General features: G+C 41.6%; 1 protein-coding gene across 4 annotated transcripts in view; it reads left to right on the top strand.

The window, feature by feature from the left end:
* LOC116946953 (ephrin type-B receptor 1-B-like) overlaps nucleotides 1–25,054 on the top strand; it is a 179,859-nt gene that overhangs the window by 31,360 nt on the left and 123,445 nt on the right. For all 4 annotated transcript variants that reach the window (XM_032962245.2, XM_032962247.2, XM_032962246.2 and 1 more), the window contains exon 2: nucleotides 21,983–22,047. In XM_032962245.2, coding sequence (XP_032818136.2) covers nucleotides 21,983–22,047 — 65 coding nt within the window. The remainder of the gene's footprint in view (nucleotides 1–21,982; nucleotides 22,048–25,054) is intronic.

The raw sequence follows: 25,054 nt of genomic DNA, 5'->3' as shown, positions 1-25,054 counted from the left end.
TGCAGGCGAGCGTCGGGCTATCATAATAAAATACATTATGGTAGACATCATCATCATCATCTTCATCGGCCAGGGACAATCCGCTGCTGGATGAGGGGCCCCTCCCCAGGCCGTCGCCATCAGTTGCGGTTGTGCGATGGGATAATCCACCTCGCCACCTGCACGCCGGCTGATTTCAGCGCTCCATCTGCGCTTAGCCGACGTTCTGTCAGACTTATTGCATTCCTTGGATAAATACCATCGACTTAAATATGTTAAAGAAACCCCGGCAATTAAACTCCTATTATCTGGTAAACCTGTAATCTTTTCTTCCGCTTATCCACAGTCTGTAATTATTGTTATGCGAATAACCCGTATTTCTTTGCATTTGCAAATAGGGACATGAATCATGTGCAAACGATGACCATATTAGCTGTCTGTGACTTGAAGTGGTCACCACAGATGATAAATTCATCCGCATATCCATGTTTTATACCAGGTCAAATGGGTCACGTGGTACACTCGTCCTGTTATCCGCATTTAACCACCAATTATTTTGCGGATAACAGGAGTTATTTCCGCAGATAGTCACTGATCATAAGATCCACCAATCGCTCTCCACACGTCAATGCTTTACCCATACATTGCATGCACAGGGTGTAGATATTGCGGTATGTGCACAGTATCGTATGTGCCTAGTGTCTGATAAAAAAAACCTAATGAATAAACAAACGCCTTTTATGTACATTCAGCTAAGATCTCAATGGAACCAGTCTCTTTGAGAAGAAAGTCCTCGGGAAATATACCTCATGATATTCACAGCATTGTCGACATACACTCTTGCGTGCGAGTAAACATTGTCACGCGAATATGATACCTATGATCCGATGTATCTGACACTCTTGAAGCGTCTATGAACTGTTATGTTTGGCTCCTTTTGAAGCGGGGGGGGGGGGGGCACAAAGTAACGACCCAGATACCTGTCATCAGCCATTCCAGCCATGTTCCATTGTTAATCCCTGTTTCATTTACTTCTGTTTAAGGGGCCTCTATCACGGAACTTTTTGTTTTCATGAAATAAGAAACAGTGCAGGTGTTAGTTTATTTATACGTTTATTTTCGTATAATTTTTGCATCGTTTCATCTTCCATACCTGGGGCTTTTTTGAGAAGGTGGGGTCTGGGGGGGGCGTGGTAGGCATAAAAACTGAACGTGGCAGAGTTGGATTATGAATACACGAAATGCTCCCTGCTATATTCGGGGTTATGCAAACAAAATGTGGCACAGCACGAAATCCTTTAATAATAATGCGTGCAGTCGCAAGGATACCATCATCCAATGAGATCATGGATTGCGTTATCGTCCATTATATACTGAGCCTAGCATTTTAATTGCTGGACGGGGAAAGGGGAAAAAAAGAGCCCACCACGAAGACAGATGGTTCCATCATTGGGGGAAAAAAACAGAAAAAAATAGTTTGGTTCCAAAACAATCTTTTTTTTGTTCATGCCGTCGAAATGAATGGAGGAACTAAAAGTTTAGTGTGCTTGTTGCTTGGCTTTTCCCGAAGGAGTATACGGGCCAATGGCAGGTCAGGGCTACACCAGTGGCTTTCACTGTGCTTGCCGTCGATCTGGCCTTTGCTAAACAATGATGAATGAGGCTCTGTGCACCGAGCTGCCCGCCATATCCAGAACCATTTAGACAGAGAATCAAACCATTTTGCAATCGCAGCCACTGTGTTAAAATGGGTTATAGAATCGAAGAAAGAAAAGTAATAATAATATATCATTATTGAATTAGGCAAATGATATTGCATGGCTTTATTAAATGCAATGTAAAATATGTATTAAAATCGAGTGGTAATTTTAAATTGATATTACCAAAAGGAGCTACACATTACATCATGTTTTCGCTCGTATAAATCTTCCAATTTAGTATACAATATAATTTTCTCATTAAACACAATAATACGATACACACATAACATTGGATCAGTGGGGTTGTTATCTGACACAGCATGGTGTGCTGTTGGCTGTCTCATGATATCAAGCAGCTGCCCTATGACCAAGTCACCTTGAATGTACACGATCTTAGAAGCTAAGCACGATTGATCTTGATTAGTGTTTGGATGAGTGATCACCAATTTATACCAAATGGCTGTGGATTGCCAGGAGATGGCAGTACACCAACCAGGGCAGGCCACAGATACATTTGGTCCATGCAGTGGATTGAGTCTACAGAATTAACCGGTACGTATGGAGATTTTTGAATCTTATTATTCCATCATATTTGTGGGCTTTCTCCATATTCTCTGGTTTCGTTTCCACATGCCACTCGTTAATGGCATTGGCCAAACATCCCATCGGTGTAAACCCTTTTGATGAAAGTCACAAGCCTCAGTGAGGTTTTCTTTGGATAAAAAAAATTGGCATGGTCATTATTATTAGCACAATTGGAATATAATTGGGGGACAAAAATGGATTGACCCTCATGTAAGATAATTAAAGCCATCCTAAGGTAAGTGGACCAAAAGGACCAATAAGATGAAGTGTTGTGGCTGGCGCTCATGAGCTGTTGGGATTCTCACGAGGGTTCAGTCGGGCAAAGTGAAAGCTTGAGCTTGAGTCTGGTTCCATGGTCACCACGGAATTCCTCACGGAGGCACCATATCGTCCTGGGAATGGTTCAAACCGGAGCAGGAGAGAGGACCTGTGGTTGCCATGCTTTCCCCGAGTAACACAGCCGGTGCGGCGGCGTCATGCTGTGTGGATCCGTGTTGACATCAGATCCACGGACCTCCCAGCGGCGGGAAAAAGAAACGACGAGGAATGGGAAATTCCGCGTTTAAAATAAATTAAACCGTCTTTTTGACACGCACGGGGGGCCTTTTTGACGAGGCAGCACTCGCAAAGCTAGCGGGCGACCGAGAATTTCGCGCTCGTGGAAATAATCATTGTTTGCATGCGTTCGAATCGCTGACGTGAATTATGTAAACGTGGGGAGGGAGGGGGGACCACCACAGCGTGGAGAATTTGCACCGGCGTTTCCTTGGGGAATTATAACCGCTATTGCCATAGTAACATTCATTTATTTTACCGTCATTAATTAGAGAGTGGGAATTTTCTCTGCCAGCGATGTTCTGTCTCACCATGAAGCACGGCGTACCAACCGATGTGCATCAATTTAAACATAAATGTGTTGTTTAGAATGTACCATTAGCATATGATGATACAGTTCATATTAGGCACAGGGTCATATTTTGGATTTGAATGTTGCGTATATTTCAGGGCAATCGGAGTGGCTGAATGGTCTATAGAGGTCAGTATGCATGCCATTGGGGTAACAGTTGTGAGGTATAAATCTCACATCCCAATGAAGAAATTGAACATCACCTACATTGCCTCATTTCTAAACAAATGTACTCCGTTAGCATTTGCTTCACACGTGGCAGAACTCTACACTCGTTTAAACTTTTCCATGTCTCATCAGCAGGATGTGATCCACAAAGACGAATGCCACTTGGTAACATGATGACATGGGTAATGGACATTCACAACCACTGTGGTGCCCTATATTCAGTCGGTTGATTCTTATTGCAGTACCCCGGAGTACCAAACAATACAAAATGGACGAGGCAATAAAATATTTTAGTTCTGGGACACTTTTTTTCCAGGGGTGTTTCTTATCTCCGCGACTGGGGTACCAATCAATCCGACATCAGTGCCACACTCCGCGATGTCGACACGTAGCGAGGACGATTGCGCTGAAACCCTGAACGCTCGCACGCACCATGGGGGTGCATCGTAGTGTACAGCTCGTCAAGATGAGTCGATCGCCGCATCGCCGACCATCAACAGACTAAAGATGACTGCATCACGGACATTATGCGAGAGCCAGGGTACTTTGGTACCCTGGGGTACCGCCATAAGGTTCAGTTGCAGAAAGAGGTAGCTAAATGCTCCAAATAAGCACATGCCACCCTGAAAAGTCTTTCTGAAATACATTGTTTGACAGATTTACGTGTATTTCAGCAACCAACCCTCTTATCTCTTTACTTTCTTCAACAGGGCGGCACGTCTTTTCGTCTTCCTATGATATTTATTGTTTTGTTTTTATTATGCCAGAGGTGGCCTGGTGGCTCATGGGTCAGGAAACTGTTGATCGTCGTTGAGAATCTGAGTTCAAATCTGGGATTCGACAAACTCAGCCACTCATGTTTCTACCTGATTCTCAATCGTAGTCAGTTTGGTGATCTCAGCCCAGTCACCAATGAGTGGACAAAAAAAAACAATGAATGTATTGCTTTTGAAAAGATTCCAGATCTGAGAATGTAAACATTTTTATTTGACTGCCACGTGATTAATATGTCTATATCAGGGCAAGTGGTAAAGGTGTAGCACCTCTTATGTGAATAACAGCACACTTGAGATGATGTTTGATATCATCTTTCGCAGGCCATTCTTTAATATTGTGCGATGCACTGCTGTGAACTAATTTTGAAAATACGTTTTCGTTGTCTTAGGACACGGTACCAATAAACACCGCTGGAACAAAATTTGAAGAAACAAGACATTATGCTTTGCCATTTGAAATTCAAACCACATTCATACACTACCTGATATTAAACATCTTAGAAAGACACGAGGAGACATGGAATAATCCTTCATCGAAGAGTGATTTGAGAATGGTTGATTTATCTGCGTCCATGCCCCTGCCCTCTGGTCGCTTGGTTCATCTTAACAATTAGCAATCTTATTCTTAGTTTTTTAGGTAAAGTCACGTTGAAGAGAAACAACAAAATAACAAAATATATATAAAACAATAAAAAATTCTCACGACGTTTCGACCATAACTCAAACGGTCATCATCAGGTGTGTCGGTTTGCATAAATTTATTTTGAGTTATGGTCGAAACGTCGTGAGAATTTTTTATTGTTTTATATATATTTTGTTATTTTGTTGTTTCTCTTCAACGTGACTTTACCGAAAAAACTAAGAATATGAATTACTGCAGTCACGAAAGCTTTAAATCAAAATTTAATTAGCAATCTGTTAGGGTCATGTAATGCTTGAATAATTTTGGGGTGGGCACAAAGTATCCACCCATGCCACCTCACTTCCCGTCCCGCTACCCATGTGCCTCATTCTCACCCTGACACCACTTCGTTGAGCTATCATTTGTGGCCAGATCGCTTATGAAAAATAACTATATAGCTCGATGGGCCTTACTTTGAAAAATTAAAATAGTTTAGATGATGTCAGAGCACGCCGCAGACAGAGTTTAAACCACAGCTAAGGTTAAACACTTAAGAGCCTCCAGATAAGCAGAGATGTAAGATACCTTTCCCATGCTACCTGAAATTAAACATTCGAAAAAAACATCAGGGAACGTCGAATAGGCATTCATCCGATAATGATCTGAGTCGCTGATTTTAATGATAAATGATGACTTGAAGATATGCTTTTGTCACTGGATTTCCCCATTCATTTTAAGTTGGCCGAATAATGATTTCCGTAATATACAATAGTATAAAAAAATCAATGGCAACTAAAATAATTGCAAGATGTTTTAGCAATGCTCTTATTTTTCTCATTTCACACAAATATGACACGTGCCATTTTCTATGCTCTTATCGTCGGTTCTAACTTGGCTTTGCCATTGTGACAAGCGAAATATACACTTGAGGTTAGTACAGTTTGTATTCGTTGTCCACATTTATCTCATGATTGACACTAATGCATGTTTCATGCATGTCATTTTTGTAAGTGTTCAAATACACCTTCCTGTTTTGTTAAAGTCACGGATAAAAGTGACAGCTCAAGCCAACATGGGTTATGAGGTTGTAACTTCTGCAAAAATGAAAAGGCAGTTGGCAGGGGACATGCAAGTTTTCTTCTCTCTCTCAATATTATAATGGCATATGTTAAAAACTATCATGAATGCTGGTTAGTGGCTGCTATAACTGACATGCCATTTACTGAAACATTACCGCTGTATGAAATGAATGCACTTTTGTATGAGAACGATCATTCCGCAGCATAGAATTGCGAAGGAAATTTCACAGACAATTTAGGTATTTAAAAATAAATTATATGGCCTAATCTGCAGAGAGCAAATGTGCAAGAGGAAAGGAATTGTGTCGAATCACTTCGCCCGTTTGTGAGTCATACATTAATGGCCTTAAACTCCATTTGGCTTTAAATTCTACTTTTTAGTATTATATATTTGCATGCTTTACGTAACAAAAAAGCTCATTTCAACAATAATCTGTTTTCATGCACCTCGATTTTATTTTTTCCCTAAACTAAAATAGAATGAAAATTACTCCTCCCGTCCAAGAAGAAAATAAAAAGTTGGGAGCAGGGTGTAATTAGAGATGAGAATCGGCGCTGTGTGGATGCGGTGTTTCTTTGTTGGTCAGTCTACAACGCTAAAGGTGTGCAGTTTGTAGGTGGGGCTATGCCTGAGCCCGTAATTGTCTATAACGAGCTGGGGTGGGGGGGGGAGAGTCTTGACAAGCTTGTGCAAACAGGTGGTCGTCGGGGAGAATTGGCTCCGCTCGGCAATTTAACTGGGCGTAAGACATTTTTTTTGTGCCGTCTGAGTTCAGGATTACGAAAGAGAGAACGCAAGCCTCATGAGAAAAGCGAACGAGCGCGCGCGGGCGGGCGGGCAGGCGCACGGGAGGGCGCACGGGAGGGCGCACGGGAGGGCCTTACGCGTTTGCAGAGTAATTGGGCGGACCACGACCATTCCCACCGTGTGCCCTGTGTGACCCAGAATTGCACCGTTGCTTTTGCCGTTACGCGACCCGTCGCGACTTTGCCCGCACAAAGTTTGCTCGGCGGCAAATTTTTTTCTGTTTTGTTGCTTTGCTGCGATTGATTCGACGCCACCCCGTATCGCTTTGTTGAAAAGATTGAGGGACTTGCGCTGACACACATCCTGGAGGATTGACAGCAGCGGTGGCGGCGGCGGCTAAATAGCGTTCTGTTATGCGTGAATCTTAAAACCCTTCTGGGGACATTCATTGTTCAGCGTTTTGAGGAAAAAAAAAACATTTTAATTACAGTGGCTTGATTTGTATGTAAATGAGTCTGTGCTGTTGTATGATTTATTCTTCATTTGCGGTAAATTATGCTCGTTTTTTTTTTAATCAACCACGAGGAAACCACAGATTTTTCTACGGTTCGTATAATGAAATGTCGGGAGTATGTATGAATGTTTGTTGAACTTCTTTCGCACCGTACGTAGCCGAACCAATCGGAGGTGGGGGGGGGGAGTGCTGGTGACTTATAGAGTAGCAATGTGTTAGGTCTGTATATATTTATGTGGGTTGCACCACAATAATACCCATTGATCCACTAATACTTGATCAGTTGTGTGATGCCAGTTAGCCTGCACGCTTTGAAGCTACAAATATTGATTAAGGTCCTCACTTTGACTTTAGATCGTTGTTCCTCTCCCTCTCTTTGTGTTCATTATTCCTGTGGATGGAACGTTCGCAAAGGAGTGGGTCACGAGGCCACACCTTAGCAAACAGTAGGCACAGAGTCTTAATTGCTTTTAATGACTTGCAGGTTGCATGTTTCTTGAAAAGAGGTTGTTTTCCGATGGGAAAATTCTGACTCTGTGGCCTTCCTCCTCATTACACTCTGAATCAATAAATAACTTAATTTCAATAAGCAACAGAACAAGTTTGAAAATAGAAATCTCTGTTCTGGCTCAACTTTCGGCGCCAACCCTATCATCCAAAGTTTTGTTGGGATTTCTCTCGTGTGCAACACAGATGAAATTGCATTATACATTATTGTTATTAAACCTGCACGAGTATTTGCAGGAGCAATCGTTTTGTTTTCTCATTTTAATAACTCATAATAAGTCGTAATAATTGGTCGCGAAAGCCTACGTGTTAAACTCATTTTAATAACTGTCAAAAAATCTTAATTGAGTGATGCATAAAAATATCACATTTGTCATCGTGATGTTATTTGTACAGGGTTAAAAATGCCAAAATGTACAGATACTCTGCTTATGCATGCTAAATAGTGTATTGTGTTAACCTTGTTTTTCTAGTTCACATCAAAACGTATGATGACGCTCGTTCTTTCAATGGTTTTAATGTACCAGTAATAATAATAGAAATCCCAATATCTTTACTTGGGCAAGAGTTATTGAGCCTCCAGAGGTTTTATTTTTTCTAGGACGGAATGTTTGGGGCCAATTCCATTAATGAGTGTTTGCCTTGCGGGAGGAAATCAGAGTTCCCGGAGAAAACCCATTGCATCGGGGGGGGGGGGGGGGGGGGTAATGCTCAACACTGCCACCTCCTGGTCCCCTTACAGCCTAATGCCTTTCTACCTCACCAGCTCTGTTGGTCACCCATACAAATACTAACCATGCCCAACACTTGCTTAGCTTCTGAGATCTGATCGGATCGGGCACATTTGAGGTGATCTCATGGAAGGCACTGTGCAAGTTTTTTTTCATTTGATTAAAATTCCCAAAGATGAAGCAAGCTGGTTAAAGTGAGAAAAAATGACATTTTGGTAACGATTAAAGATCACTGCTACCACTGCAGAACTGTCACACTGTTGTTGCCTCGGGCATTGTTACAAATTAAATAAACACAAAGGGTTTGTTGCAGCCCATCCACCCAGAACCATGAATATTTAAATTGTTCGAATTTCCATTCGCACGAAACGATATACTTATCGGGTGATGAAAACCACAATGACATTTTCGGGTCCTGCTGTACCCTAATGAGTGACAATCGCCCGCCTTGGTCTATACAGTACGTGCATCTGCACGATCGTTGCACTAAAGGTCGAATGGCATACACGTGCGTAATGAAACGGTCTCTCGATGACGTTAATGGCTATTAGCAAGAGGAGTGGAGTGGAAAGGAGAGAAAAAAAATGTGTGCAAGGAGCCGGGGGGGGAAACCCTCCTTCAGTGCGGTAATTGCCATGGGCAATTTAACGTTTTGGTAATCACTGTCTTATTTTGACTTTCCTATGGTGACAGTTTCCATTTGGAGACCTGCGATCCAAAACCACATGTTGTTATATGATTTTTTTTCTTTATATATACCATTTTGTTTAAATCCGTGTCTGAATTCCCACCCCCTAATATAATAACGTGCTTTTTTACCATTAGTACAGATGTAATTATGCTGTGATTCGTTGATTAAAAATGGTGCTTGTGCTCATGGTGCATGCAATCGAATCTGTATGTGAGAATGGATTGCTTAGAATTTGTGTAAATGATGTGTAAATTATTAGTGTTGTATGAAGACTAAAGACATGCACAACCCATTCAGAAGTAAATTGAAAACAATACGAATGAGATGGTTAAAATGAACCAGGAAAAAGAAAGACATTAGAATTGAATTGTGATGCTAAATCATGACATTTTCATTGAGTTGCTTGGGAGAAGTGTACAAGTAATAATCCGAGGTCTTTTTTTTTAATGATAATATTGACCAAGCCAGGTTAGCAGTGCACATCGATGCCAATTGGTGATTCAGCTGGTCTGGACTGACCCCTTTCTGAGCCAGTCCATATGAAGGAGCACTTTATGCATTGTGGCAGAATGACTGGGAAAGAAAATAGATGTTGCACCTGATGCTGGATTCCTAACCCACTCGTGTGCAATGCTCGCCCATACACGTGCTCGCACAGAACACTTTGCCGCTGTGGCAAAAGGGGGCTGATGAATAGATCCTTTTGCTCGTGATAGAGGAAGAGAGACAGAGAGAGAGAGACACACACCATTGTGATGATGCAGTGGTTAGTGCAGTGCATTACGGTCCAGGCCATCAGGTTTCGATTGCTGGCAATGGACATGACTAATGGCAATCGATAACCTGAATCTAATTGATTAGGCCTGAAATGAGCATCTGATACAATGTGTCAACATAAGCGTTGGGGAGGCAAAGGTGGGCAGTATTTGTCCTGATCACATCTGCTTTTTACATTGCGCACCATATACTTAATATATGCTTGCAAACAGAACTTTTCATGGCACTTTGTAATGCTATGTAATATTTGCATGCAGTTTACATGAATAACATATGCTGTAATGGGAATATGCATTTTTTTTTTTACACCTAGGTATTGTAGGGTGAAGCCACGTAATGATCTGGCCAGGTTTGTGTCAGTATGATCCAGATATAATTGAATCTAATTGCTGAAGTAGATTGTGTGCTAATGGTTCTTCAACTTACCGTGAGCTGAAACAGTGATAATTTGGCGATTTAGACGCTTGTACAAGTGCCAGTTTTATTTGGCTTTGTCAGGTGGTGGAGGCTCTTCAAATTTGGCCAATTAATTACGTGGCCTAACCCAAATATCAGCTATGAATCAATATTCATATATATTTTACCCATTAAATTAACTGATGAATTGCGATGCTCCTTTTGTCATATTCCTACTTGCTTGCTCATAAATACACTACAATTAGTAAAAAAATACACACACAGATCCCTTTATGTGTGGAGGTTGTCTTTGTGTAAATCTACCATGCCATTTTTGTATCCAAGTGGTTAGCCAGGTGTGCTATGGCAGGAGGCTCTAAATTGCTTCCAGGGAATTGGCTCTTTCATTCCTGAGAAAAGGTTAGGAACATTGCAAATCGGTAAGACTGCTCAATAATTAAATAAAGACGGTGGAAAAAGACGAAGCTCCTTGACCCAGAAACATTTTAGGTGACCTAGAAACATTTTTGCTGTCATTATGCGGAAGCCATCAGGCGGCAGATGAATCCAGCACGTTAGCATTTGCCGGTGGGTACACGGGCCACTGTGACTACTAAAAAGAGGATGGTGGGAGATTCCAGGTCTTGCTGCCTGGAGTCAGAGATGTGACCGGGGTTAAATCGCACAATTTCCAAGGAATTTTGATGTGACATAATTTAACTGAAGGCATGAGTGGGGGGGGGGGGGGGGGGGACGCCATCGGTTTTATTTTTTAGTGCTGAGACTGTGTATTCGTATATTTTTTTAGCTGTCGCTTGTCGTTTAGCAATTGGGAGGTGTACATATGTGTTTGTATTGCTCTGAAATTCGAAAACGCTCTGAGAACTATAGTCTCATATTGGAACAGTCTACCATTTAAAGCCATCGGAATCAATAACTAATTGTAGAGAAGAGAATTGAATGTAAATCAATAGTGAATCCCAATCCTCTCTTCCAAAACATAATTTATTGGCCCGTGGTAGCGGTGATAATCTAAAAATGGATACATTAGTTGGTGCTGAGTTAAAGCATAATGCGATGCTCATGGTAGGCACAAATGCCTATTATGCACATTATTCTATATGATTACAGTGGAGAAAATCTTTCGTAAACTCTGATACATTGCGGCGGCTCAGTTTTTGCAAGTTTCACAGTGAACTCCATGTGCAAACCACAATACGCATATTTTTTATAATTCGTGGATGTTGCAGTCAACCGGCGTTAAAATTCCTCGGTTGATTCCTCCTCGCATGAGTATCTGGTATGGTCATTATCAGCACTGGAGGAGAGGGTACTTGGGCATTGGTGCTGACCAAGCTACTCCCCCGTGTGCCATGGTGGACTCATAGGTGTTCGCCAAAAGCACTTGCTCCAACAGTCTGTCAAGGCAAATAGGACAATTTAGTACTTGGAATGTAGCATGAATTAACCATGATGTAATAAAATTTTGTTTTTATATCCACATAAGTACAGCAAGCGTATGCACTGCTACTGTCACCTTGTCCACAGTTGTTGTCAATTTGCTGCAATATAATGATGCTGAGTGGCAACTCAATCCCCACATTCTCTGTCTCTTTGGCCTGTTCAAGCATGCACTGTTACACACTCTCTGGACATTTGCCCACGATCCAGTGCTTTGTGGTTTGCAGATGGCTGTGAGGTGGTTGGTGTTAGATAGTTCTGTCTGTATGCCGGTGGCCTTCACACCGCTCTTTGGGTCAGGTCTCGCTCTCAGTGCATTGACGCAAGGGGGTCATTCTATTTATTTATTTATTTACAGATTTGTGTCTGTGTAATTTCTCACCCTGGTGCTAATTTTCGTGCTCAAGTTATAAGCAGCATGATAGACGAAAACAATTATTGCAATAAACGAATACTGTAGCAGTATGATAATTATCACATATGAAAGTTTCGTATGCATGCTTTAGAGTACACAATAGTTGGAAGTGCAGAAAGTGCCATAAAATATTACAAATCTTGTCAATACATTTTAATTATACTCTCTGGTTCTATTGGGTAAAGTCACGTAGGTAAAAAATAAAATAACAAAAATCAACACAAGCGGCCTTCATCAGGTATTGTGGCCGAAACGTCGTGATTTTTGTTATTTTATTTTTTACCTACGTGACTTTACCCAATAGAACCAGAGAGTATGGATCCTTGCAGTCACGAAAGCTTTAAATCTAGAATACATTTTAATTATCACGAAGTGCCACGTACAATCCAGTACAGAATATACTACTTCCTTATTTTTTGTGTTACCCCCCATTATAAGCTTCACCACTTGCTAACTGGTAACCTCGTAATTGAATTCCCCCTGCAGCCAATGTGCCTTGCTTGCTGTGTACTTACAGTGCCATGCAGGGCTATGGGATTGTGGTCTGAGCTGTCTTTGATACATGCACTTTATTCATGCGAGGCTAAATTGCCGTGCCAAGTGAAAGCCCCTGGCATTTTGTTTCTCCCCCCTCCATTCTTTCTGGTAACCCCCATATTTTTTGTCTTTGGAACACAGCATATGGCAACAATTTAATGTTTAAAAAAATGTTTTTAGATGATCCCTGCTAAATAGTAGTCACATCCGGTGGCTTTTGAAAAGCCACACAAGCGTGATTCATTTTTCAGCAGGGGTTTTAATCCGTCGGTATTCTTCCGAGACGTATTGTTGAATGACACGCCGTGAGAGAATTATGGAATGGGTCTCTTCAGCAGCGCTCTAATGAGCTGTTTAAACGTTTTTTTTATTCAAGCTTTCTCCTTAAATTGTGGATGATTTGAGTTACACGTTTTAACAAAAAAAAAACATTGTTCACCTATTCATGGACGTGAATAATTGCAAAAGGTATGCAGTGATAATACAGTGTTTAGTGTTTGTATGTAGACTTAATAATAATATACTGCAATAATAATCAATTAAAGAAGTAATGTCTGGGATGTCTGTGTGGCTTGGCAGTCTGAATACTGGCCTGGTACCACTGAAATCCTGGCTTTGAATCTGGATATCTACCCCGTGATTACATAGGATTCTCAAACACCGTGGGTTGATGGTCTCGGCCCACTCACCAACGACTGCACACAAACAAAAACTGTGTTACGTTTTTTGACTGCTCAATACATTTGGTGCAATCCAGCTCTATATATTGATAGATGGCACACTCTTTGCGGGACATGTACAAATATGGAGGTTTATTGGACCCGTTCACTGACTTGGGGTACTGCGATTCTTGCGGGAAGAGTTCTGAACATAAATTCCCGTGTCTTGTGACATAACGCCAAGAGCACATCTGAAATATAACTTGATAAAAAAGCCACAAATGTTTTAAAGTAACTCCTAGCAAGACACTTAGTTTGACAGCCCCCGAGGTAATACATTTTGGTGAGAAGCATGATTAAGGGGGCCTCTTTTGCCCTTTTGGGTCGGAGGGTGCGTGACTCACTCTGGCTCCAGGCCCTGTCTTGTACAGTGACAAATCACACTCCAGACAGAGAGGCTCAGGGCTCTCGTCTGACCTCCATCGCTTCCAATGTGTAACAAACATTTGTGAATAAGTAATACGCATGTAAATAAATGAGTGAATGAATACGTTATTGCCGGTAACATCGATAAACCTTGCAATAACTTTATTCGGCTTTACTTGCTACGCTAACAAAACCAAAGTTCAATTTTCTCTGTGAACTACACACGATATTATGCAGTGCTTATGGTAATTGTATTATTATTACGTAATATACTGCTTATTTAATCTATTTGTAGTTATCCAGATAAAGTACCGCTGAGATGTTTTTTTTTAAATATATAACGGTTCTACTTTGAATGTTTGCCAAATGTATTGAGTACTCTTGGATTGCTTGAAAAGAATGTTCTTATAGAGGTTGTTAACAGGTGGTTGTCCCTGCTGTGTGGGGTTGTTATTTTCACCCTCGAGTGCATTTATTTTACGAATACTTCAGTTTCCTTCCGCTTATATAATCATTATTACGAGCAGCCATGAATCGTCCACTGCTGGATGAAACGTTCCCAAGTTGTCACCCAGCTCTCGCAGTTCCGCAATGGGAAAATAAATCCACCCAGCGCATGCCCACGAGCTTATTTCATCACTCCATCTCCGAAGCGCAATGGCCACTCCGACGTGCCGCTTGCATCAATCCCGCACCTCCGATTAGCACGGTCGGTTGCGTGCGGTGCGGACGAAGTTTAACATACGTACATCCACTTTCATAAATAAACAAAAGATAATTAATCGGCCAAACGTCCCAAGAAGAGGGGACCTGCTTGAATATGAGGCTTGTGAGCCAGTGTTGCTACTCTGACCATAAAACTAAAATAAAAAAACAACAATAAAGAAGTAAACACATTTCCAAAAGATCTTGACTTAAAGCTTTCGTGACTGCAGGAATTCATATTCTTCTTTGGGTCTTTCGGTAAAGTCACGCAGATAGGTTCAAAGAAACGCAAGCGGTCGTCATCAGGCTGATGACGACCGCTTGCGTTGCGATCGAAACTAAAAAACAAAAAACGTCATAGTTTTTTTTGCGTTATTTTTGTTATTTTCTTTGAACCTACGTGACTTTACCGAAAGATCCCCAAAAAAAACATTTGCACAGCTCGCAAATGTGTTTTGGTGTTTGCGTCTTCATAATAATAATAGCAACAACGGTCCTATTTGGCTTGCTAATTTGCTCTGATAAATTGATGGCCGCCTTTTGCTGTCATAAAAAATGCCCCCCCCCAGAATGTCTGTAACAAAGATCGCCCTGAGGTGTGGCAGAATGAACGGTGTAATTGCATGTTTTTCGCACCAGCAAATTAGCACAATCAGGGTGCGATCACAAGTGACAAAACTTGTCTTGCAAAGCTGTTGGTAAAATGAGTGGCCTCACAATCCTCTTTATTTTCTTGGACTCAATAAGTGTACAAACAGCTGCACAAGCCAGACGTGCGAGGCAAATAAGTACCACCCGTTTTGGAACGTGTCCGTCAAAGGCCATGTTTACTTTCGGATCCCAAACCTTCAGTCACTTTCAATGAAAACCACATCATGAGTCATCTGTGTCTGTGGGGTTCCGCCTATTGATGCGTTCATGTTTATAGCCCCTGTCTGCATTATTATATTAATATTGTTGATAGGCATCAGGCGTAGTGGGCAGGAGGTAGTGTATGTGTGTGCTGTGTGTGTGTGCTTGTGAGTCAAAGGTTTGTTTATTCAGAATTACCACAGTGGCCCTCAGGTGCTGCTTTGCAGGAGATGATGTTTCCGCTTTCTCGGGATTTATTTTTTTTCCCAGGGCTCACTAAATATACACACGTGCATACATCCCACTAGATGCTCGGAGAATATCGTAGTATTCCTGTTTTGATGGATATATGCGCATCGGGCAGTTTCTGTGTGCTACTAAAAAAATGCAACCCTTCGTGTATGATCTTTTATTTAGTCGTAATGTATTTAAATCGGACAGAATATGGGATAATTACAGCTCAGTGAGTTTTGGATGAGAACAATAGACCGCATTGCGTATATAGCGAGCGGATCTAGGAATCAATACGAATCGGTGACGTATTATGAAAAATTGGAAATATGTTGAAGAAAGGCACAGTTGTACTTCTATTTTGTGAATTTAATGAATACGTATGACATAAGGAAACACCTCTCTGCAACGTGTGGGTGTGCGCGCATGTAATAGCTCATCTTGTTTATCGGGGTTGGTTCTACATTGAGCAATCGCATTGCCACAACTCTAAGCCGAGAGGTGAGGGCGTCAGAGCATTTTTGTCCCATTAGCACGCGCACACAGTAATTTCAGCTTAAGCCGTTAAGCTTATCGGTCTTCACAAGCCATTATTTTCCCGTTGGTCAACATTCGATCAGAGAACATGGAATTACTGGGCTATTTTAGTTATTCAATTATTTTTCTGTCCAGCCAGATTATGAAACAACTGTATGCAATCGACAGATAACATCGTTTTGGTTGTATGGATTATAACAATAGCTAAAAAGCCGTTGCATCCATGGTACTGTGCTTATTTAGTAAAAATGCTGCAAAAATCGTAACATACGATACGGTAATTAGAAATGTGCTCCGTAAGTTCAATTATGCGCGTGTGTGTGTGCGTACACGCATCTCTGTAACAATTACACCGCTGAATGTTTCTGGATTATGATTGACAGCATCGATCACATTGCTGTAGGCTCGCTTGTATGGCTCTTCATTGCTGCATTCGGAGGGACAATTGTAATTGTATCTTGACCTAAAGCTTTCGTGACTGCAGGAATTCATATTCTTTGGGCCTCTCGGTAAAGTCACGTAGATAGGTTAAAATTAATAAAAATAAACAAAAAACTACGACATTTCGATCACAACACAAGCGATCGTCATCAGGAGGAAAAAAAAAAGAAAAATAAGGGGGGAAGAGAGTATGACGATCGCTTGTGTTGTGATCGAAACGTCGTAGTTTTTTTGTTTTGTTTATTTTTATCAATTTGAACCTATCTAAGCGAATTTACCGAAAGACCCAAAGAATATGAATTGTAATTATCGTGCGGTGTTGTATATATATATTTGGTCATTTGCTCACCTTTCCTGTATGTTGCACTCCTATCGTGTTGTTTTGTATCATTCGTTGTTGTAACTTTCTGACCCGCCGCTACTGGACACCTGTGAAAAAGAGCTTCATAGCTCATCGGGTTTCTCCTGGAGAAACACAAATTCTAATTCTGTATCGAATTGAATGTGTCCATCTTAATTACCTGCAGCGGTGGTGGGTTTCCCATTGTTCGTGCCACTTGTTTAAAATGAGAGTTATCCCTTATTGTTTAAGCTGATATCGAACTCAAACTTACCTGTTTGATTAAAGTTGTCTGCCTTGTGGTCACGTCTGTGCCTCTGAGTCATGAGACACCGCATTTTCGTCCACCATCCAGGGGCGTTGTTGATTCACACAGTGACTACGCGAGGTGAAGATTTTGGCTTTCGAGACGAATTCTTTGGTTTACTTTTTAATGTCTAGTACGACATTGACAGGTACTTGACCAAATACTGTACATGATTATATTGTCACGTGCTGTCATTGACACTTGACAATTGCCATAAAACAACACGACATTTCGAATCACATGTGCGTATGCAAGTACTACTAGCAAGTCCTACATAAATGACTAACCATGGGTGACTAGGTATGGTTTGTTAAATTAATCTTTCATGATCACAAAACAGAACTGTAGTCTACCTACCAGAACTGTAGTGTGTCATCAATCCAGCTCCTACCTAGAGAGTACTGTCTAGTGACTATGTATATATCTATAATCATCCACACTCTGAATGTGACACACGGAATGGTCCATCCACTCATTGTCATCAGATCAGCAGATAATTTGCTTTCTTTACATATTTACCTTATTTATGACCGATAGAATTTTGTAAATATCCGTCATCACGATTGTCATCATCTTGCAGTTACATTCAGACTGTATAAATGACATTGTTTCATGATGTAGTATCATCGTGGTCAACATGATTATCATCAGCAAGAGACTATTTCAAAGAGCATAACAATCAGGAATAAGAAATAAATAATGAAACAGCTCTCCGCTTAAAAAGATATAATGTATTTTTTTTATCCTTTGGCTTCTGAGCCTGCTGAACCAATGTTAAATACCGCAGGAACATCACTCACGGTGCACATTGCAATGCTGCAGTCACAAGGAAGGCTTGCGTTGGTTTTATGTGCCCCGAACCACCTCCTCCTTACAGCTGTATCACTCCACTGGCAGAATCTATCAGAGGCGGCTTCTGTATCAGATGTCACGGGGCGCAGAAGCTGCACCTCGTGACTTTGTGGTAACAATCGAATGCCGGTCAGTTTGAGGGTAATGGGTTCACCAGACTGACAAAGGTAACGGCTAAAAGGAGAATATTCAGCACTGTTTTTGCATGTACGTGAAAATAGACCGAAGATGTTACCAACTACCCTTTAAGCCACTGTATGTGCAGTGGTGCCAACCTAATTGCTTTTGACGGAATAAATAATTACGCTCAAATAATGTCACACCCAAAAGTGAACATTTCTTTAAGAAGTATTTTCACTTTGAAATATAAAAAAGGAGCAAATGCACAGAAAAAATGTTACTGTCATATAAATTTTGGTCGAGGTATCGGTGTGTGCACATGGGGGGGAGCAGTGTTGCAGTGGTTAACGCACTGCGCGATGAACCCGGCGAGCCAAGTTCAATTCCTGGCCGTGGCTGATATTCGTGGCAAGTGGAACCTCAACCTGTCCTAGGCCCCCATTTCACCAACACACATTAATACACTTGGTGAAGCATGGTTAGATAATTCCCCCCTCCACCCCTGTGAGTGACGCACACATTATCTATTTATTTGAATTGTGTTAATCTATTCATGTAATGAGGAATTATTAATACAGCGCTATACAAGTGGGAACAGGAAGCTAATAAACAACATAGTGACCCAAATATCGTACAGATTAAAATAATACAAATTGTAATTTCTAATGACAGAATTGCATATGGAAATTATATTGACGATAAGGATTATGATGTTATATTTAAATTCAACATATAAGTATCTCTATACTATATATTTGAATATGTAGTATATACATTTAACAAATACATTATATTGTCTGCAGTACTCACGTGCTTACCATAACCCATGCAAAATCTGCATTATATTGTGCCTGTAAGTTTGGCTCTCATGTCTTAATGTGGTTTCAGGAGGATTGTGTGAAATCAATTGGCAAGGCTAGCTTCAACAAAGTGTTCACAAGGGAACTTGAAAACAAAGCTGCTTCAGGGACATGCCTGTTGCACATGTATATATGTATACCGATGCATTCAATGCAGATGTGTCAGTGGATGCATTAATGACCGTTTAATGGTAGTATTTCTTGGTCTAAACTTACGTGTTACAGTAGAATGTGAATGCGGGTAACATTCATCCCGTACATTAAACCCTGAAAATTGGTTTTGAAGCTTGCAGAAACAAATAAATGAACTGTAATGAAAGCTTCATAAATCATTTTGGTAATATCGACCAAGCCAAAATGCCACTGCTATTTCCTACCTTTGCCATATCATGCATTACAATCTGCTCTGGCGAAGCAATTCTTGCAGAGATGTATAACCATTAACATTCAGAGCATTATATGTTTTCTACGGTGGTCTAATATAACATGTAGTTAGCAGAGATTAATGATGAATTTTGACATTTTGGTGGGAAAAAAATATTCACCGGCGCCAGTTTATTCAAAAGACACAAATGAGATGGGATAAACTCCCCACATGAGTAACAATTAAAAGAAACGTATGATGAAATCTCGCCTGTAAATAGGGCCCACGCCTACGTGTAATTGCCACTAATCCAGACTTCTTACCTGGCCAGCCGAGCCTCAGTTGTCTTGGGAACACTGACGTGAAACGTGCTTGAGCTTGCAATGATTTACTCCGCATGCCATTTCTTACATACCCATCCTGTGCAGCGATATCCCATACTGGAATTTTTTTGTTTGTTAAAGGTGGTTGTTCATAAATTCAGCGTAATCATTAGCGCCGTTGTTGAGACCGTAAGTAACCAAATAGGTAAGCTGAGAGATATGTTATGTTTAGAAATACCATCGTGTGTTGTGCGTACATTTGTAAGGTGGGAGTTCATCTTGATGTAAAGCTTTCCTGACTGCAGGGATTCATATTCTTGGTTCTTTCGGTAATGTCACGTAGAAGGGAAACAAGAAAATAATAAAAATATAAATCAATAAAATTCTCACGACGTTTCCACTGCAACACAAGCAATCATCATTAGGTGTGCTGTGGTTTTCACACCTGATGATGATTGCTTGTGTTGCAGTCGAAACGTCATGCTAATTTGATTGTTTTATATTTGCATTATTTTATTGTTTCCCTTCTACGTGACTTTACCGAAAGAACCATGAATAAGGTGGGAGTAGTTACGCTCTTGTGTGCTATAAAACTGACGTACCGAGTTAGATTCCAACCATGGCTAACACCTCTGATGAGTGATATCTGAACAGGTCCTAAGGCCTCCATTTCATCAACCCAAACTGGCCCTCTTGTAAAGTATAGCCATAGCACCCCTATAAATGATGTGACTCAAGAAAACATTCATCCAGCAGTGGACCGATAAAAGGATGTAATATAATGTACAGAATAAGCATGTAGTCTGATTTTCTGGGACGACGATTCGTGTTTTGCTGGTGAGAACTGGTCTTTTAAGGTAAAGGTGCAGCCTTGCAATTACTTAACTAAAATTAAACGAATGTTTTATTTAACCAGGTAAGTGCTATGTAGCTCTTTTGCAGAAGTGGCCTGGCCATAAATGATCACCCAATAAAGTGGCTTCTCACGTGGAAATTTATAGAAACCAAATTCTCGAAACCAAATACTCTAATTATTCATACCACTGCCGGCAGAAGGTGCCTCCACCAGATAGGGCTCTACAGAACCCCTAAAGAGAGTATTTGGCCTACTTTTCCATTACTCAGCATACACTTTGACAAAGAACTGTTATGCCAACATTAATTCAATGCCTCCAGCTCGTACAAACCTTTCATTAACGGCTCAACATGCATTCCAAGGTTTTGCGTTTTCTTTACGTCAACCATGCTTATTGACAACGCTTCCTCTCATCCCAACGTCAACATTCCCGGTGGGATTTGAAAAAGAAATGCATGAAAAAACACGGCCGCATGTATTTTCCCATGGAAACGTGCACCACCCATTAAACACACAGACAAAACGTATGGCTGCAAGTGAGGTAGTTTATTTTGCAAGCCCTTGGACGTGTTTCCTGCGCACATTGCATAGGCGTCGTCTGTCTAATCGACGCACTGTTATTACGAATGTTATAACTATTAGCCATGAATGCATATGAAGTGCATTGAATGGGACGGGTATCTTGAGATGTGCATTCGCAGCGTGCGGAATAACGTGCTTTGTACAATGCAGCGTTGTAGGGAGCGGTCGCGCAGTGGTTAGCAGCGCCGCGCAACCAACCACGGCAACCCGAGTTCGATTCACGCTCACTGCCAGCACCAGTGACGATTATCTGAACCGGTCGTGGGCCTCCCCTAGGTCGACTCAGCCTCAAATGAGTACCTGGTGCGGTGTGTAAACATCGCCACTGGGGAGACAAAGGCGTGGTGCTGGTGGCCACCCACCCCCTTGTCTGCCTTGCCTACCTTCATAGGTGCTCACTCATAGCACTTGCCCCAACAGTCTGTTAAGGCTATACGGAGGATCTCTGTCTTTTTTGTAGTGTATTTCCATGTACCCACACGTGTTGCGTTGCATGTGCACACGTGTTTGACGTCGTGGGGGAGCACTGTGGCAACATCGCCGTCGCTTGGTGGCGAGGGTGCCCGTCGTTGTCGTGGTTGGGGAGAGGTGGGAATTTGGTTCGTAAACTGTGCTGGTGACCTCGTGCACTTGGGTTTGATTCCCAGCCATGGCTAACATCGCTCACAGGCGGCATCTCAGCTTGTGTTGGGCCTCCCGTAGGTCAGCTCAACCGGCGTGCACCGTGTGAATGTCCTCGCTTGGCAGACAAAGGGCAGCCTTGCAGGTTGCTGGCCGTACCAGTCCTCTGTGAGTCGTGCCGGCTTCAATAAGCGCTTTCCAACAGTGCTCTGCTCACAGTTCAAGGGTAAACTGGGGGGAGACTGTGTCTTTTGTGTTTGTGTGATGTAGAAACATTGACCCCGTGCTTTGCTCTTTGTGTTTATTTTTGCAGAGATTCTCATGGACTCCACGTTTGCCACGTCCGAGCTCGGATGGCTGGCTCAGCCAGGGAACGGGGTAAGTGTCGAGATTCGGCCACATCGTTATCGACACACTGTCCTTTCAGGTTTCCGCTGCGTGCCGTTTGGCACGATGTCCGATGCTTAGCCCCACATCCCAGGAGCTTCTTTTTGTCAGTTCCCAAAGAAGCTCTGAAGCACGTGGAGCGAAACATCGACATTGTGCCAAGCAACGCACAGCGCAACCCAAAGACACATTGGAGAGTGATACAGTAATTCCTTGCTTAGTGCCATAGGTGCGTTCCTGATGAGGATGTATGTATGATAAATTTCTTTCGCACCGTACGTAGCCAACCATGCTAATCGGAGGTGTCGTGTTAAGTGTAACACACGTTAAGCGAAAACGATGTCCTATGCATTTATGCAAAATGACTACATTTTAAAGGTTGTTTTCATGCCATTATAAAATGTAAACATTGTTTCCTTGAACTTCATAAGAATATAAGCCTTCCCACATTATTCAGCACTCTTAGGAATTATTCAAGTGCTTAATCAGCTGAAAGTAGTGAACTGGATTATCTGATCTTCGATCACCGTGTCTAAATATAAGTTTATCTTTAGTTTCTTGCAAATTTTAACAATACAATCCACACGCAAGCCAAGCTGTATTCCATATCAGCCGTTGTTAGCAAATGAACATGGCTTACTACAATTCCCATATTCTAGCATTTAATCGATACCAAATGCCCTAATTACGTAGCAGAATTAGAGGAATTATTTCTATTTTTATAATTAACCACCTTTTTAAATATTGAAGAGGACTTGATTGTTGTCACCGTAACAGCCTTTTGCGCATCTACATATATAGGACACACCAATTCCAAACACAGCAGAGCGGTGCAGGAAGGATGAATAAAAACAAGTGGATTATAACGCTCCTAATTGGAAAACAGAGAAGGTTTTCCCATTGTTTAATGCCACGCGAGGTTTTCTGGGCAAAGTGGCTACACCAGTCATGTGGCTATGGAAAGGGTGCACGTACAGTGAGGGAAAAAAGTGTTTGATCTCCTACTGATTTTGTACGTTTGCCCACTGACAAATAAATGATCAGTCTATAATTTTAACGGTAGGTTTATTTGAACAGTGAGAGACAGAATAACAACAAAAAATCCAGAAAAACGCATGTCAAAAATGGTATAAATTGATTTGCATTTTAATGAGGGAAATAAGTATTCGACCCCTCTGCAAAACATGACTTAGTACTTGGTGGCAAAACCCTTGTTGGCAATCACAGAGGTCAGACGTTTCTTGTAGTTGGCCACCAGGTTTGCACACACCTCAGAAGGGATTTTGTCCCACTCCTCTTTGCAGATCTTCTTCAAGTCATTAAGGTTTCGAGGCTGACGTTTGGCAACTCGAAGATCTGCAAAGAGGAGTGGGACAAAATCCCTCCTGAGATGTGTGCAAACCTGGTGGCCAACTACAAGAAACGTCTGACCTCTGTGATTGCCAACAAGGGTTTTGCCACCAAGTATAAGTCATGTTTTGCAGAGGGGTCAAATACTTATTTCCCTCATTAAAATGCAAATCAATTTATTACATTTTTGACATGCGCTTTTCTGGATTTTTTTGTTGTTTTTCTGTCTCTCACTGTTCAAATAACCCTACCATTAAAATTATAGACTGATCATTTCTTTGTCAGTGGGCAAACGTGAAAAATCAGCAGGGGATCAAATACTTTTTTTCCCTCACTGTATAACTCTGCTCTTAAAAGTAAACCAACCATGTGCCAAGGCATAACCGGCCATTATGGGATAATCTGTAACTGCAGTGCTGCATGGAATGGCACCCACAATAAATTGCCAGGTACGATTTCTCCCCTTTAATTTGCATGCAACATTTTTGACATCACCGTCGAACCACGCGTGTGAGCACATGTCATACTCAATAGGTGGCACGCTAGCAAATGCCAGTGAAATGTCACTGCTTTAAAGTCCCCTCCCACAAGACTGCATTCAGTTTGCACCCATTGTGGTAACTAAAATTGTTGCCAACTCTCCAAAAATGAGAGGAATGGAAAGATAATTTAGAAATGTAGAAACCCGAATAGATTCCATAATAGAGGTCTTTTGTGTTAGATCGCGTAAATAGATAGATGTGTCGTTAAAACCCGCCACCACCCGACACAGCCAACTAGTAAGGGTTGTCACGTAAACAGAACGTGGCCAATTCGTCACTAGTACAGCACACCGGTGTGCTGGAGAGCCAAGCCACAACATTTAGAATCTGAGTACGACGTTTGGCCAGTATTTACAACTATCAGGCGACAGCCAGATTTGTGGAGAAGTCCACCTATTTCGTTCCTTATATAGAGGCGTAGATGTGGTGACCACGCTTCTGCGCTCTTGTGCAAAGTGGGGGGTGGGGATTAATGAATAGATTGCCGTGGTGAAAATTTCAGTCATCATTTTTTAATAGGTCAGTGGTGAAAGGTCACAATCGATCACAGTTTTTTTTTTCCGGTCAGAATGAGCCCATCGGTACGATGGAAATTGTTCAAGTAAGCACCGTGACTTGCTGACTGACTTGGAGATGAACACATAAGGTTCCTTACAATCCTCATTCATAAAATGTGAGGTCATACATAATTTGTGCCACCACTCTTTATTTAAATAGGCTTTTGATCTAAATCATACCATGCCTTCTTGATTTTTTTGGCTGCTTGTAAGTTTGTGCTCTAACAAGAGTGGTGCTTCTCTCGTGATTTAAAAACATTTCCAATGATATGCCTTTGTCTTGAGTCGGACACTCTGCACGACCAATGGCGCTTTTGAGTTTTTTGACGTTCCTTAAACTACGACAAGAGAAACACTCCACACGTGGAAGGCAAAGTCTCGCTGAAACAAACTGCAAGTAATGGCCCCTCCGGTCGCACACCCGTGACCTTATTTTCAGAATCAATGTCGCGACCTTTCACACGTTCCGTTTCCCTCCCTATCTCCGTTTCTCCCCCTATCGTTGCCCCCTCTTGGAGAGATGAAGGTGGTTGTCGTGGGTAGAGAGGG

Source organism: Petromyzon marinus, chromosome 28 (genome assembly GCF_048934315.1).
Source record: "Petromyzon marinus isolate PM22_M1 ecotype Great Lakes invasive population chromosome 28, UKy_Petmar_22M1.pri1.0, whole genome shotgun sequence".
Classification (NCBI taxonomy): Eukaryota; Metazoa; Chordata; class Hyperoartia; order Petromyzontiformes; family Petromyzontidae; genus Petromyzon; species Petromyzon marinus.
Note: the sequence above shows the minus strand (reverse complement) of the source record. Positions and strands in the feature narration are given on the sequence as shown.